The sequence below is a fragment of the Crassostrea angulata genome, chromosome 7 (assembly GCF_025612915.1).
Source record: "Crassostrea angulata isolate pt1a10 chromosome 7, ASM2561291v2, whole genome shotgun sequence".
NCBI lineage: Eukaryota > Metazoa > Mollusca > Bivalvia > Ostreida > Ostreidae > Magallana > Magallana angulata.
This window is the reverse complement of record NC_069117.1, coordinates 44,921,350-44,937,078: the sequence shown is the minus strand read 5'-3', so window position 1 is coordinate 44,937,078 and position 15,729 is coordinate 44,921,350. Positions and strand designations below refer to the sequence as shown.

The following is a 15,729-nucleotide window of genomic DNA, read 5'->3' as shown; positions in this document are numbered from 1 at the left end:
ATACATCTAAGACAAAAATTGTGTGGATTGGTTCAAAAAAATTTTCTGATCAAGTGTTTCATCATACCAGATGGAAATTAGACTGGGGATCTACATCTTTTAATTTATTAGGTTCCCAATTTTCCGTTGAACTTTCTGAAATTGTTGATATTAATTTTGGTATTCAGATTCCAAAAATCATTGCACTTATGGAACAATGGAAAAGAAGAATTCTTACTCCAATTGGTCGTGTCACTGTCATTAAGAGTTTGTTGATTCCAAAACTAAATCATTTATTTATATCACTTCCTACTCCCAAAAAGGAGATTGTATCATTTATATGCAAAGCTATTTTTGAGTTTCTATGGAAATCCAAAACAGACAAAGTTAAAAGGTCTCTTATAACACAAGACTACTTGTCAGGTGGTATGAAAATGGTAGATGTTAGAAGTTTTATTACATCACTTAAATGTACATGGATTAAAAGGTTAACTTGTTCACATAAACCATGGATGGATATTTTCTATGCTCTCAATGGAGATGATATTTTACAGAAATTGTATGATTTTGGAGATAGTTTTGTGTTTGATTGTTTGTTAAAAGAAAATAACGCCTTTTGGAAAGATGTTTTGATTGCTTGGTCATTTTATATGAAATCTTTTACTTACTCTCCGCATTTTAAAAACAAATTTCATTATATTCCAGTGTGGTATAACTCTAATATAAAAGTGAACGACAAACCAGTTTTTTTTAAATCCTGGTATGAAAAGGGAATAAAGGTTGTGCAAGATTTTTTTGATGATTGTAATCTTTTAGACTTTGGAGTTCTTAAAAACACATACAATCTATCTGACAGTTGTGTGATGCAATACAATAGCATTGTTACAGCTGTTTCAAAATATTTGAAATCATTGTTAATAGATAGGTCTTCTTTCAAAAGACTTCCTAATCCATATGTACCTTTATTTTTTGAACCTCTCATATCTTCTGAAAAATGTTCAAAAATCTTTTATACCGGTAGTTCTTTTTAATGAGGCTATTCCAACCTCAATCAGCGAGTGGGAGGCAGAGCTTAGGCCATATGGAGTAGACACAATATCAGTGCAAGATGTTTTTAAAATTTGTTATAAAACCACTAGTGATTCTTCTGCCCAGTGGTTACAATTTCGAATCTTGCATAGAATTGTTCCTGTTGGAAAATACCTTAAGAAAATTAACATTAAAACTTCTGATTGTTGTGGTTTTTGTATGGAAAATGTTGAAACAATGATACATGTTTTCATTGCTTGTGATAAAGTACAAACACTCTGGAGTGATTTAAGTCTTCATATATACAGAAAGACCTCTGAAAGAGTTGGTTTTAATGTTTCCAATGTTATTCTTGGTGAGCTACCATTGTCAAACAATAACAGGGTTATAAACTTCATCATTCTATATGTTAAACAATATATTTTTATATCCTTAATGCAAAATAAAATGCCAAGTTTTCTTGGATTACTCAGTCATTTAAGAATAAAATATCATGTAGAAAAATATGCTGCTATCCAAAATCAAAAGCTGCGCAATTTTGAAAAATTGTAGCTTACATGGAAAAACATTTTAGATTAGTTAATGATATTATGATTATTACTATTCATATTATTATTTGTTTTTTTTATTTTTTTTTTGGGGTTTTTTTTTTTTTTTTTTTTTTTTGGAAGCAAAGTAACCATTTACCACTAATACATGTATTGAAAAATGTATGTAAATATACTTGTGTGTGAGTGAGTATGCATGTGTATAAAATTTATAAAAACTGAATTCATTAATGTCAACATTAGTATGTATGGAACAAAAACAATAAATTATATAAAAAAAAAAAAAAAAAGTTTATCTAATTTATTAAAATTCTATTGGAAGAAATTTTACAAAAGTTACTCCTTAACTGGACAATTTTGTAAAAGAATACTTTAAAATTATTGATTCACTGCATTCGTTTTAGTGGTTCTCTTTAAAAGGGATATTTCCTCCCTTTGTAGAGAGATTTAACTTAATATAACAAGCTTTTGCTTATCCAAAACATTGACAGTTTTGACATAAAGAACACATTACTGTAAAAATGAGAATATTTTTTTCTGCACCATCTCTTTTGTTTCAGCATTTCGAATAGAATGGGATGTATGAAGTATCCCCGACATTTGGTCTCTGAATGCTGTACCAGAGTTCCCCTTAGACAGTTCCTCAATTTGACACACAATGTCCAAGAGTAGGATATTCACAGAGTCCAACATCTCGGTGGGATTCTCTCCTGTTGCCATGATAATATGTGAAAAGCTCTGAGTCAGCAGAAACAGGCAACATTGCGGGGGTATGGATGTAATATCCTCCATGACAACATTCTGTAATTAATCAAAGATACAACATGCTTACATGTCCATTTTGAACTCAAATTCTGAAAAACAGATTTTCATAGGTTTATTTGTACTGAAAGTTTGAACAATCTTCTAAGTGTAGTATACCACACTCATACATGTATGATGAACTTATGTCTGTGACGTGTGATACAGTACCTTGAACACTGCCATGGCTGACCGGATACAATACTCAGTAGCAGCTGGACTCCTCTGGTCCTCTGAGTACATATACCTCTGAAGCTTTAGAAAGTCACTCAACAACTGGGAAAGGGGCAGGGATGTTGATAAACCTACTGGTACATACATATGGGCATGTATTGAAAGACGGATGAAATAAGTGTATGAATTGCACTTTCCAAAAAATCATAAAAAGTAAAAATAACTAAAAAGTTTTTTCAAAAAGGAAACAATACGAAGCACCCACCTTCTAGGTTAACCAGTGGAAGAATCCCATGCATTCTTACAGACACATTGAGATGTCTTACTGAGATCAAGTTCCTAAGAAACTTAAACATACGAATCCACTCCTCTGTTATCAAATGGGGCCCTACCTTAAAAGAATAAAAGACCACTTATTCTAAACTGTCTGGTAAGACTTCAAATGATTCAAAATCAAAAGAGATACAGTACTTGGTTATGCCCCAAATGTACTCGATCTTTAGTTATAAATGTACACTTACCTGTAAGAGTGTCAGGATCAGTATGTTGTAATTTAGTTTCTGCTGACAATAACTTCCTATCCTATCACACAGAGTCTCACTCACAGCTGCTAGTCTCAGTATGTTCACATAATCCAAATCTGAAACCCCAAAAGTGGATCTTAAAAACAAGTTGAAGGCAGGTTTATATATGGTAAATATTTGATCATCATAAGACTGTGGTTTCATTAATATTCTTGGGCAATAATATTTGTGGAATAACTATTAAAAATTTACAGTTTCAAGGCTGTTTTACCTCATGGACAATGGTCTTTTGGATAAAACCTATTATAAAATACCTTACGTCTAAATCAATGGACATTTGATTTTGTGGATTGCCCTAACAAAGAAATCTATGAAATAAGAGGCCCAGGGGACACATTGCTCACTAGAGCAAATATGGCAGTAACTGATCAGCTTTTTGGTATCAAATACAAAATATTTTGAAAATAGAGTAGAGATCTTATTAAAGAAAGATTGTTCTAATTTTCTTCATTATTCTTATAAATGTTAAACAATAAGATCATTTTGTTTAGTTTTTGATAGGAAGATTTTTAAAGAATCTCCTCTATTTATTCCTATATAAAAAGTAAACTTCCATTTGTGGCCCCACTCTACCCTCTGAAATCATGGTTTGTACAAACTTGAATCTCACTTCACCTAAGGCTGTTTAGAGCCAAGTTTGGTTTAATTAACCCAATTGTTCAGAAATATGTGAAAAGCTGAAAACAACAACAGACTCATTTGATTAAACTAGAGGTACTGTGAGCAAGCTCACAATTGATACCCCTTGCTAAGAAAAAAAATCATAACACATGTATTTTTGCTATTATAGAAAATATTGGATGAATCTATTTCCCTGCCATTTTCTATAAATAACAACTGCTCTATTTTTTAAAACTGTTAATGCTAATGGGAGTAAACAAACCAATTTCTATCCTTTAATTCCATTTTATTTTAAGTTAACTGTTAATGCATGAGGACATTTGCATCCTTCCGTTAACAACCATGACTCGAATCAAACGAAATCCACATGTCAAGCAGCCATTTAATATTTAAACATTTTGAATTATTGGTATACTGAGCCGGAGTTCTTCCGAATTCCCCCCCCCCCCCCCCCCCCCCCAAAAAAAAATTTCATCAGGGCAGGCTATTTTCAGAGAGACAGGGATGAGAATCTAAAAATAATTTTATCTGGCCAGAGACAAGCAAGATTTGTGTCAAATTTTAGCTTCTTATATTTCCATTAATACAAGACATGACACAGACAGAATTAAGCAGTTTTGAAATAATGACCTTGAACTTCCTCAATTGACCTTGGGTCAAGGTCATGACACATCCTTTGGTCATAAGCAATATTTGTATGAAGTAAGAACATTCAATGCTTCTCAGTAAGGAAGATATGGACCAGACATGAATTTTGCACTTTTTCTGACAGTGACCTTGACCTTGCCCAAATGACCTTGGGTCAAGGTCATGGCACACTCTTAGGTCATGAGCAATCTTTGTGTGAAGTAAGAACTTCCAATGTTTCTCCAAAAGAAAGATATGGACCGGACAAGAATCATGACACACCCTTAGATCATAAGCAATCTTTATGTGAACTAAAAACTTCCAATGTTTCTCCATAAGAAAGATATGGACCGGACACAAATTTTGCATTTTTTCTGCCAGTGACCTTGACCTTGCCCAAATGACCTTGGATCAAAGTCATGACACACCCTAAGGTCATAAGCAATCTTTGTGTGAAGTAAGAACTTCCAATGTTTCTCCATAAGAAAGATATGGACCGGACACGATTGCATACTTGCCAACTGACCCGATTTCGTCGGGTCACACCCGATTTTTCAACCATTCACCCGATTATTTTTTATGACCCGGCGGGTCATGCTTTTCACCCGATTTTTGTCGAACAACCCGAAAATCTCCAGATTTCCGGATTTGGTTCGTAAATTACGTTGCGCGTTTGACTTCCAGTTATGAACCCAAGCTGAGAGCTTGGATTTACGTAACACGTAAACAATGCCGATGGCTATAACAGACACATTATGTGTAATTATTATCGTGAGTTGTTTTGACTAAGCGAAGGTTTAAATCATTAAGTGTGATGGCTTCCAATAAGAAAAGGTCTTCATCGGGGCCAGCGGAATCAAAACCAACAAAAAGAAAACGATATTTTTGTACCTATCAACATATCTGGGAAAATGAATTCCCATAAGTAAAACAAAGTAATCGAGTACAAAACGAGGCTTTTGTGTTCTATATAACGCACATTTGAATATTGGATTTTGTGCCCAAAATGATCTGACTAAACATTCAAAAACGCTAATTCATGTATAGGATGCTTTTTAATACACATAACTCTTCCAAGTCACTTACAACTTTCATGCCATCATTTACAGAGTTCAAAAGCAAGATTAATGTAGCAGAAACTCTTTTTGCGTTTTTTTTAGCTGAACACAACCTACCATTTTCTGTGTCAGATCACTTTGCAAAATTCAAAATCAGGAACTGTTAGTTAAAATGCTTCTTTGCAATTAAGCATTACACATAAGTTTTTAACACATATTTCTATTGTTTATACCTATGAAATGCATGGTAAATATGTCGTGAATGTCGTGACGCGCTATGACCAGATTTTTTACTTTCCAAATCTGGTCATGACCAGATTTTCACATGTTGGAAGTTGGCAAGTATGCACGATTGCACAGACAGATGGACAAAGTGATTCCTATATACCCCCCCAAACTTTGTTTGTGGGGGGTATAAAGAGCTCAATAGAGCTTTTGTCTCAGGTGAGCTAAAAGATATTGAATGATATTTACAACAAATATTATGAAACCAGTTATAGACCTAAGTCAAACTCACCCTTGTCTGCGAGGAAGAGGTCATGGCACAAGATATCACAAACATCATGGAATTCTTCTTCAGTCAGACAGACTTGTAGAATGGCCATCCTTACAGCACAGTCATAGTCCATGGTAACCTTCACAATCCAATTTACTGAAATCAAAATACAAAATCATTTACTGTAGCTTATAAACAAGTGACATCATAATTCTGCTATTGGGGGTTGTTGACCAAATTTCATGCTCAGTAAAAATTCTATTATAATTATAATATTGTGTCTTGGTTGTTACATGTAGATTCCCCATACCACAAAATGTTGTCTCCAATTTTTGGAATTGACTCAACTGGTTGAGAAAAGCCACCAGTCTCTGTTTTACAGTGACTTTCTCTGTGTCATCACACCACAGAACACTACAGTTGTCTAAAACTTCAGCAGCCAAGACCAGGCTGAGGGTAAGGTCCAGGTTTGACTTCCCTTGGTTGAGGATCTCTCCCAGTAACATTGTTCCCAGATCTAGAGCTAGTCTCACTCCGAGCACACTGTGGTTAGGTCTGTGTAGTGAGAGATGGGGCACTATCACAGACAGGTAGAATTCTTCTGCATTCAGCACAGGATCTGCTTCAGGACTTGACTACACACAGACAAAATATGAAGAGTTTATAGATTTTTACATTTATATATACATGTATTTTGTATATAAATGTAAGATGGATTGTTATAAGATAATGTAATTGTGCTCATTTTTAAACTTTAATATCTAAATGTGTAAAATTTTATCATTACATATACAAAGAGGAACTAAAAAAATACTTGACCATGAATTGCATTGACAGCTTTCAAAATATAAGAGAGTAATGTGTGCATATATAGAAAATATTATGCATTTACAAAATGAAAATTCAAAGTTTAATATTGTTTACCTTTATAAGACTTTGCAGAAATTTGATTACAATATCCTGTTCCTTTTGGTTAAAGGAGTGAGTGGTGAGAAACGAATCCATTTTACTGCAAAGCTTGCTCCTGCCTGAATCATCTGGACAAACACACAACTCACGAAGAGTTTGGAGGATCTGAGTAACAGAATCATAATACACAATGTACCACTGTCGTGTATCCGCGCCGGTAGTGACATGTTTGGATAACGTGAAAATGGCGTATCCATTGCAAAAACAATGAGTGTTGTGTTCTTTTATCTATCGACAATGAGGTAAATATTAATTAAAACAGTCGTAACAGTCGTTCATATTTTTCTTACGGTTTTGCAGTTGAAAAGAGTGAGTGTTATTTTTGTTCATCGTAAATAAAAACGACTTATTTTTAGGAATATCAATCGTTAATGTGCCATTTTAACGCTAAATCCAAGATCTATTTCGAGATAACGTAGATAATATAACACATTCTAAAAATCTGAAGCAGCCAAAATTATTTGAAAGATTACTCTAACCAAATGAAATCACTTCAATATATTTTTAATACACTAATATGTATAAAAATAGCAATAACTTCATGCACCTGCTAAATAAAAAGTACGGTTTGGATTAACGAATTATTCCGGTTTGGATGATAAAATATAAATTGTGCAAATTGTACGGTTTAAATAATTTTAAGATATAGCATTTTTTATATTTCAGAAAAAAATGAAACAGCTTGCCTTTTATCGGTGTGCAACTGTGGGTCTGCTAAGTCATATTTACTCTGTTGTTAAAAATAGTTGGTCCAAAAATCCAAGTGATGACGAGACCTGAGTAAACGTCGCCATTTTAATTTTTTAATCATAATTTCCACCAGAAAATCAAAACGATAAATATGTATCTATGTATATTACTGATCAAGAAGTTTTGTTGATTTTTTTCAATGAACAAACTAAAATAATAAAATTGATTACACAATATACCGGTATTTTACATTCCGCTGATTTCATTTCCAATGTATATTGCTAATCTGTTCATAATTTTGTACATGCATGTTAGTTAAAATCCATAACCAATATTTAGTTCTTTTGTATTGCAATTACAAATCATGGGAGCTAATGCTTACGAAGAGGACATAAGCACCTAAGTACAGTGCATGCGTAGAAAGTGAACGAATAAATAATTTACAACATTATAATTTAGTTTATTGAATTCTTTCTTTGGTGACTCATGCGGGAAATTAAGGTGGCGATTCTGCAGAAAAATACAAAACTAGCGTTGGTATTAAACATGAAAGTATAATAATAAAAATTTCATCGTTAAAAATTTGCCAAAGCACGGTTTTAAGGCTGTTGCAATCTAAAAAGTTGTTTGGAGACGTTACAATTATTAATTGAAAAAATTAGACAAGTGTATATAAATAGTAATAAATACAGGTTTTTGGCATATGTGATACAGATGACATCACACAACTCGCATCGGCCTCCGTGGCTGATACAGGTTATCAGCCTTAGGGCTCATACGAATCCTGGTATCACACCCCTTGCAGAACTCGTCTGCCTTTTTCGTACTGGCATTTGTACATGTTTACAGACTAAATATTTAAGTGCAGTTGAAAACTTCAAATGCTAGCAAATGTTTTGGAGCAGTTAACTTTTAAAGCCTGAGGAAATTCCAGTTCAGTAGCTATATGTTTATTAAAACAATTAAATCATATATTTTTATATAATATATGTACATGTACATACTACTTTCACATGATATTAAAATCAATTTGTTCAAGTTCATTTTAAAGAAAAAATTATTACTAAGTATGTGATAAATATGATAATATATACCCCTTTTCCATTTCACAGCCTGCATCAGCCCTTCACCAATATCAACCCTCGGGCCTACGGCCCTCGGGCTGATATTGGAGTTGGTATAATTCTGTCTTTTGACTGATCTCTTTTGATTTTTTTCCCCAGACATCGTTTACATCATATAAAGTTAGCCTCATGACTTGATCAAAACTGTTGTAAACACATGTTTATATTTGTGTCGTAAAGATTTTGGTAAGGCTGAATCTTTCTAAATTAATATCGATTGAATGATTATGCAACAAACTTAACATATATGTACATGTAAAACACTCTGTGTGCATTTTTTATAATTAAGCCAAGCTATTTTGAGCTTGTATCATGTAAAATTGAAATTCAAATAACGGTATATAAAGTTTTGTTGACTTAGATATGCAAGTCTTTCAACGTGTATGTTTATTTCTTTAAACAATGTGAATTCAAAGGTCAAATGTCACACGACGATCTCCATGATATTGAAAGCATGCTTTGCAGTGAGGGCATGTACATCGCACATTACCGATGCAATATCCCCTTCGCGAAAATATAATTAAAAGAACAGTTTAAACTCTTATATATTAACCACATCCAAACCGTATCAGATGCGCATCCAAACCGTTCCTATTTGGAAAAACAAGGTCATCCAAACCTGTTCCGTTGTTCACAATTAATCGACATAAACTGCTTGTTTACATAATTTTCACATAAACTTCGTAGAAATTTAAAGATTGAAAATGCTTTTAAATAGATTTGACGATCTCGTTAATGTAAAAGTAAACAATGTAAGCGTTAAATAACACGAAAACTTATCAAGAAACAAACGGTGCCGCCATTTTCACGTTATCCAAACATGTCACTACCGGCGCGGATACACGACAGTGATGTACATCTATATTGCTACTAAGAAAAAATACCTTGTAAATTTTTATCAATCTGATTAAAATAAGATGACTGAATCAGTTTTTAAAATCAAGTTTGGTGAAAAAATCTTATTTTTTTCAATGTAAAATAAGGAACCATGAAGTCAAGGGAGGGTCAAGATCAGAAAATGAGATACTAAGGTCATATGAAAGGTCAAGGACGAAGAATTCGGAGACAGTTGCATTTTTCTCTCCTATAATTATTTTTGGTAGAAGTTTGAAAAAATGTATCTTGAACTTTTTCTTTGAAACTGGACTAAACACTGTGACTGATGGATAGACAGAATCAAAGATGCTGTCTATCTTTGAAAAGACAGGAAAAGACATACATGTACCAGTATATAGAATGAGGGGCATAAAAAGCGTTTGTACAGATTTGTCAAGCAGATAACCAGTATATTACAAAAGGTTTCACTTACTGAGCATACTATGTCTGCCTGTTGTGTACTGCCTGCAGCTCTCTCCAAAAGCTGTACCATAATCAAGTCTGCATCTTGTAAGGCAGCTTGAAGAACTTCTAACAGAACCTTTAACAAATTCAAAGAAAATCAACATGAATTTGTAAGCATACAAATCCTTCATAATGAATATGATACATGCACATGTTCAAATACGGTAACAAAAAATTACCTTTCCTGCTATTCCTGCAGTGATTTTGTTGAGGGTCTGGTTGAGGGACTGGGGAGCAATTGGGTTTGGGTTTGGCCACTGTTTGTAGGTTCTGTACACATGTAGGACATGCTTACCACAGGAAGAGAAGTCCAGATGGCCGAAGCTGTCTAACACCAGCTGTAACAAAAGTTATGACAAGTAATACCGGTACCGTACATGTACTAATTTCAGTATGTATAAGCTAGTCTGTTTACAAATGTTCATAATGTTCTAGGACTCGCTGACTTTACCTTAATTAATTTGTTCAAGTGAGGCTTGGCTAGTGTACCATTGAGCTTCCAAACAAGGTCATACAAGTGAAGCATTATTTCCTCTTCTGCTAATATTTCTGGTTGAGATTGTAAAACAGACAGCAATCTACAAGAAAATGAAAGACTAGTGTTATATTTGTTTTCATTTTTTCGGGGTTTTCTTGTTTGTATGTTTGTTTGTTTGGGGTGGTTTTTTTTTTTTGGGGGGGGGGGGGGGGGGTTATTTGCATTACCATAATGAAAACACATGGGAAAGAGTAACTTACTTGTCACATGACCAAAGTGAAGCAACTGGACTCTTCACAAATCTCAGCAGTATGTCTACAAAAATAAATAATCAAAGAAATGTACAACACTTCACAATAACCTTCAAATTCAAAGAAGTTCATTTTAAAAGTATCCAACTCTAACAATGAAATTTGAAGTTTACCCTTAAATGCTGTTTGTCTCTCTTGAATTCTCCATATGGCTGCAGTGATACAAATGTCAGGAAATATGTCATTATTGAAGGTCACACTTTTTAACAGACTGGACAAGTAATTATGAATCGTCTCACAAGTGTCTCTAACATCACTGTTCTTGCATGCTTCCGAGAGCGACTCAATCACCTGCCTGCACAAGTTCTTGCTGTCAACCATCACACTGACCTTGGATGGGGTTGGGGTTGGTTTTGAGTTCAAATTGTCTGGATGCATTAAGATTGTTGTCTCACATACACTGATGAATCTCTGTTCTGCCTCCGATGTTAAAGAACCCAGCAAAGAACAACTTAGTGCCTGGCCCCCAACAGACATCAATTTAATTAAGAAGGTAAGTAGAGTCTCCAATGCTAAAATCTCCCTTAAATAAGCAACAGTCTCCCTGTTTAACAGAAGAAAGCATTCTGTTGTACTATCTCTTGTAAAATTCCCTAAGTAATCTCTAAAGTTAAAATTGTTTTCAGATTCAGAATCACTTCTTCTATTGGCTATGGTATTCCCAAGAAACCAGTTTTGTAAGTCTTCAGCTGAGTTTGCTCCGTTACAAAAACACAGTAATAAAGAGGTTTGGTGAAAACCAGTAGCTAAAACATTGACGTCTTCACTCTGCATAGAATTTTCATCTAGACTGTCTATTACTTTACAACACTGTAACACTACATCTGGTAATATAGTCAATGCCTCATTAGCAGTGTCTGTGTTAACACCTGATGTCAAATATGACACCAAATATTCAAGGAAACAGAATCCTAATTTGAGATCACATGTTTTGTAGTTTTCTTGTTGTTGTAGATGTTTTAGTCCATCCTTTATTAGCCTACATGCCAAGTCTTCTTTTAAATGGCTTAAAGTCTGGTAAAAAAGATTGTGTAACAATTTATAATTTGTAAATAACATTAACATCTAAATAGGTACTGTGGAATCAACATTGTTCATGGGGGATCAATGTTTGTGGCTTTCGTGGGTAAGCCTTGCCCACGAATTTACATCCCCACGAACTATACATAATCATTTGGTTAATATTCATTAAAATGATTAGGATTATATTACCAATGAAATTGCGTCCCCACGAACCAGGACAATTTTGGCTACCCACGAATATTGACCCCAACGAATAAAAATGATTCTTTAGTATTAGATTAAGTGCCAGTATTTTTTCAGACAAGAAATTCTATATACTGAATGTACTGATAACTTTATACTGGTAAAGACAGATTATTTACATAACTAGCAGACTCCATAACTGTTTTCCCACAGTAAAAATACAACTCTGTGTTTAACTGGATTGGAGATCTACAGATTACAAAACAGCCTTACCTCTGTAAAGAAGTGAAACCAGTCGCACTGCTGCACAATATTGAAGTAAAGGGACAGACTGACAGGGGACAGAATGCTTGACAGGGCATCCCGGCTGTCAATTTTCTGGGGTTCTATTGGTCCATCTGAGAAATCATCAATTATTTCAACAGATAGTTTCTCCAATGATTCCTCGTAATGTAATGTCAACACTTTGTAGAGCACAGTGCAGTGTATTCTCTTACTCCACGCCAACTGTATTGAGGAGAAAGATATACTTTATATATGCATTACTATTAATCTCACCTTTTTAAATTTAAATTGCAGCATTTACCATCAATTTAACTGGCTTCCATTCATAACAATAGCAGGAGGTAACATCCCTAATACCGTACACAATCATGTTATTCAAAAAATAATTTAATTAATGCATATTTGAAATGACAGCAATAATAACATGGTAGAAAATATCCTGTATGAAGTAGCTTTTCGTTTAATTTTTATTCAACATACAGAATACCAGGTATCTGAACATCTTTACCTGTTCCTCAGGTTCATTGTCTTCCTCTACACCCTGTACAATTTCCTGTACAGCTAGTTTCAACACATTAACAGATGAGTTTGCTCTGTCCTCATTGCACGATATATTCTGTCCATTCTAGAAAAGATCGAAGAATCTGACACATTACTTAAAATAAATATATCATATTTCAGTAACAGCCTAGAAATACTAACCATGTTAAATATCTCTTTTTCACTAAATCATGTCAAAAAATGCTTCATATTCAATCTTGAAACTCAATACATGCACTTGATTGCTGTCTATATAACTAATTGAAAGAAGCTAGGTGAATAGTATATGGTGAATTATATCCTACTAAAAGTCTAGACCTGTCTGAAATATCCTTATTTTATCTCTTAAAAATCAATAACAAATTGTATAAGACTAGCTACTGCTGAGACTATTTAGCATTCATTAATTCTATCTATATTGAATCATAAGTCTAATTTAGGGCACTGCTTTCATCACCTTTTTACAATTTGAACAAAATTATAAATTCAGTATGTGTCAAAAATGTATAACTGAGATCAATATAAGGGAAATATCCAATATGTTTCTCCACTGACACTTCATTTCTTACTCAGTAACCCAGAGAAATTGACAAAAATGAAAATACCGGTAAATTTTTTTTTACAGAAATATTTCATAGGAAATTGAACATAGTTTATCAGAAGTACTAAGGAAATAACACATGATTTTTTGAAAGTTATCAAGCAGGTACTTTCATTACTTTCATACTGTTTGAAATGCAAAATTTAAAAATCCCAGCTTTAGGCAGGTCCAGTACGATCACTAAATTTTAATAGGTACGTAGCTTGATTTACCTACATAGCTTTATTTACCTACCTGAAGTAGGTTCAATTAGTTACTCAAACATTTTTTTTTTATTAAATGGGCATTTGTACTAAAAGTGGCACTCAAGTGCGGCAATAATTTTCTACTTTGAACTGATAAGAAAACAATTCATAAAAAAAATCACTCTTAAAAATGTTGCTCTATTAGCGCAAATGCAGTCAAAGTTCTAAAAGTTTTGGGGCTATGTATAACTGTTTTCATGTTACCAACAGTTATATCTAAAATGGAATAATAAAGAAAAACAGTTCTGGTTAACATGATAATTGATTGGTAATAATTCAGACAAATGTGAAGTAATCACACTTATCCATGCCCTGTCGCACACACGGTGTCATACAGTTACTCAAACAACAGAAATGCATATTTCATTAAAACAACACAGGAACCAATGGGAACAACATTGTTTTCACTATTTTTGCTCTGGGTTGCTTTAATAAAACTACTCAGTACAAATATAGGTTGAAGCTCCTTGTGACCTTTTGCCTGTTTTACATAAAAAGCAAAATTGCATAAAGGTAGCTAAATAAACCTATTTCAGGTAGGTAAATAAAGCTATGTAGATAAATCAAGCGATTGTGCTGGACCTGTTAGACTTTCCTTTTTAGCCCTGATTTCAGACCTGACATGTAAGAGGAGGCAATTCAGTGTATAAATCTGAAAGAATTTTCCATTCTAGTGAATAAATATTCTTTGAACACTGTCCTATTAACGAATCTCGAATACGTGCTGTATGAACATCTTTGAACAGAGCATGTTACTGGAAAGGGGTTGAATAGAAGGGTTTAATTCTCTATTCCCAGCATGTCTATATACAAAATTATGAACAATGTATGTAACCTTTAAATAATGTCACAAGTTACAATTCATAAAGTTTTTAAGGTCAATATTACGGTAGCTGAAAGTTTCAACTGAACAAATTCAGGTTCATTGAACCATGCTCTACCTGTTGAACTTTATCCACCAATTGAAGCGCACTCTGCAGAATAACAAACTCTGTGCAATAAATCATCTTTCAATTAATGAAAAACATTCATCGTGTTGTAATACGATGGTATTTCAGTTCACTGTCATTTTTTTTTATTCTAGTAAATTAGAAACGTTTTCCCGGCATTTCATGTAAAAATTTTACCTTCGTCGCACAGAAGAGCTTCATTATTAACTCGAACAATTACTATTCGGGTTCTTATAAAACATTTACTAGACTTTAATATGATCTAATAAAAGAGATTCATAGCAGAAATAAATACAAGTCCTATATACTTAAGCAGGGACATATATCTATATGTTGTATGAAAGAAAAAATGTGCAAATAAAATTAAAATATATGACTGGACTGGGAATGAAACCCGGGACCCCTGCATGCAACTCATCGGGAGCTTTGCCACAGAGCTACCAAGTCTGATATCCATGGTCCAAATAGCTCCAATTATAATGTACAACATTATTTTTGTATAAGAAAAAGTTACATTTACTGTTCATCAATAAAATAACTATTAAATAAATCAACTAGTTTGATAGAATTTTTTATTCAATTCCAAAGAATATTCTTCTCACAGACCCAATTAATTAAATTACACTTCAACAAAACATGTATACATGTACAATAACATGTATATTTAAATCAACAAACAAAACATACATGTAAGCGAGTAAAATTTAAAGTCTTATAGACACTGTAAAAATAAATTTCAAAAACCTGAACATAGACCTCTTTCCTGTATTTACTTGAACTAAATATAAAATGTAAACATACAGGCCATCTCATTAAATAAGACTTGTAAATCTGCTTCTCTACAATACATTGTACCGTATCGCAGGAGTCTAATTTAAATAAAGTTGGCAACACAGGTTCATTTACTTCTTCTAAAAAAGAATTCAAGTATCAAAATTCAAAATACCATCACATACATGTAAAAAGATTTTAAAAATGAAATACATATGTTAGTGATACGGTACTGCCAACACAAAAAATGTAAAAAAGTAAAATCATGACCGGTATTTTTTTAAAATATGATTTTAAGGTA

At 33.3% G+C, this 15,729-nt stretch overlaps 1 protein-coding gene and 1 long non-coding RNA gene across 3 annotated transcripts; one reads left to right on the top strand and one right to left on the bottom strand.

Annotated features, from left to right (window-relative positions):
- Positions 1-1,842: 1,842 nt before the first annotated feature.
- LOC128156764 (uncharacterized) lies at positions 1,843-14,833 on the bottom strand. Of its 2 annotated transcripts, none has more exons than XM_052819051.1 (15): positions 14,649-14,833; positions 12,830-12,946; positions 12,310-12,543; positions 10,944-11,844; positions 10,780-10,834; positions 10,493-10,619; positions 10,221-10,379; positions 10,010-10,117; positions 6,842-6,991; positions 6,228-6,552; positions 5,939-6,073; positions 3,053-3,171; positions 2,797-2,923; positions 2,529-2,665; positions 1,843-2,357 (listed from the first exon to the last, which is right to left on the bottom strand). In XM_052819051.1, the coding sequence occupies exons 1-15, from the start codon at positions 14,712-14,714 to the stop codon at positions 2,067-2,069; spliced, it is 3,051 nt and encodes a 1,016-aa protein (XP_052675011.1). In that variant the 5' UTR covers positions 14,715-14,833; the 3' UTR covers positions 1,843-2,066. The 2 variants fall into 2 exon arrangements, with proteins under 2 accessions (XP_052675011.1, XP_052675012.1); XM_052819052.1 differs by having other exon boundaries at positions 2,529-2,662.
- Positions 7,012-7,883, top strand: LOC128156765 (uncharacterized). Its single transcript, XR_008239762.1, has 2 exons — positions 7,012-7,128; positions 7,553-7,883. It is a non-coding gene; the product is annotated as an uncharacterized LOC128156765 (long non-coding RNA).
- Positions 14,834-15,729: the final 896 nt, after the last annotated feature.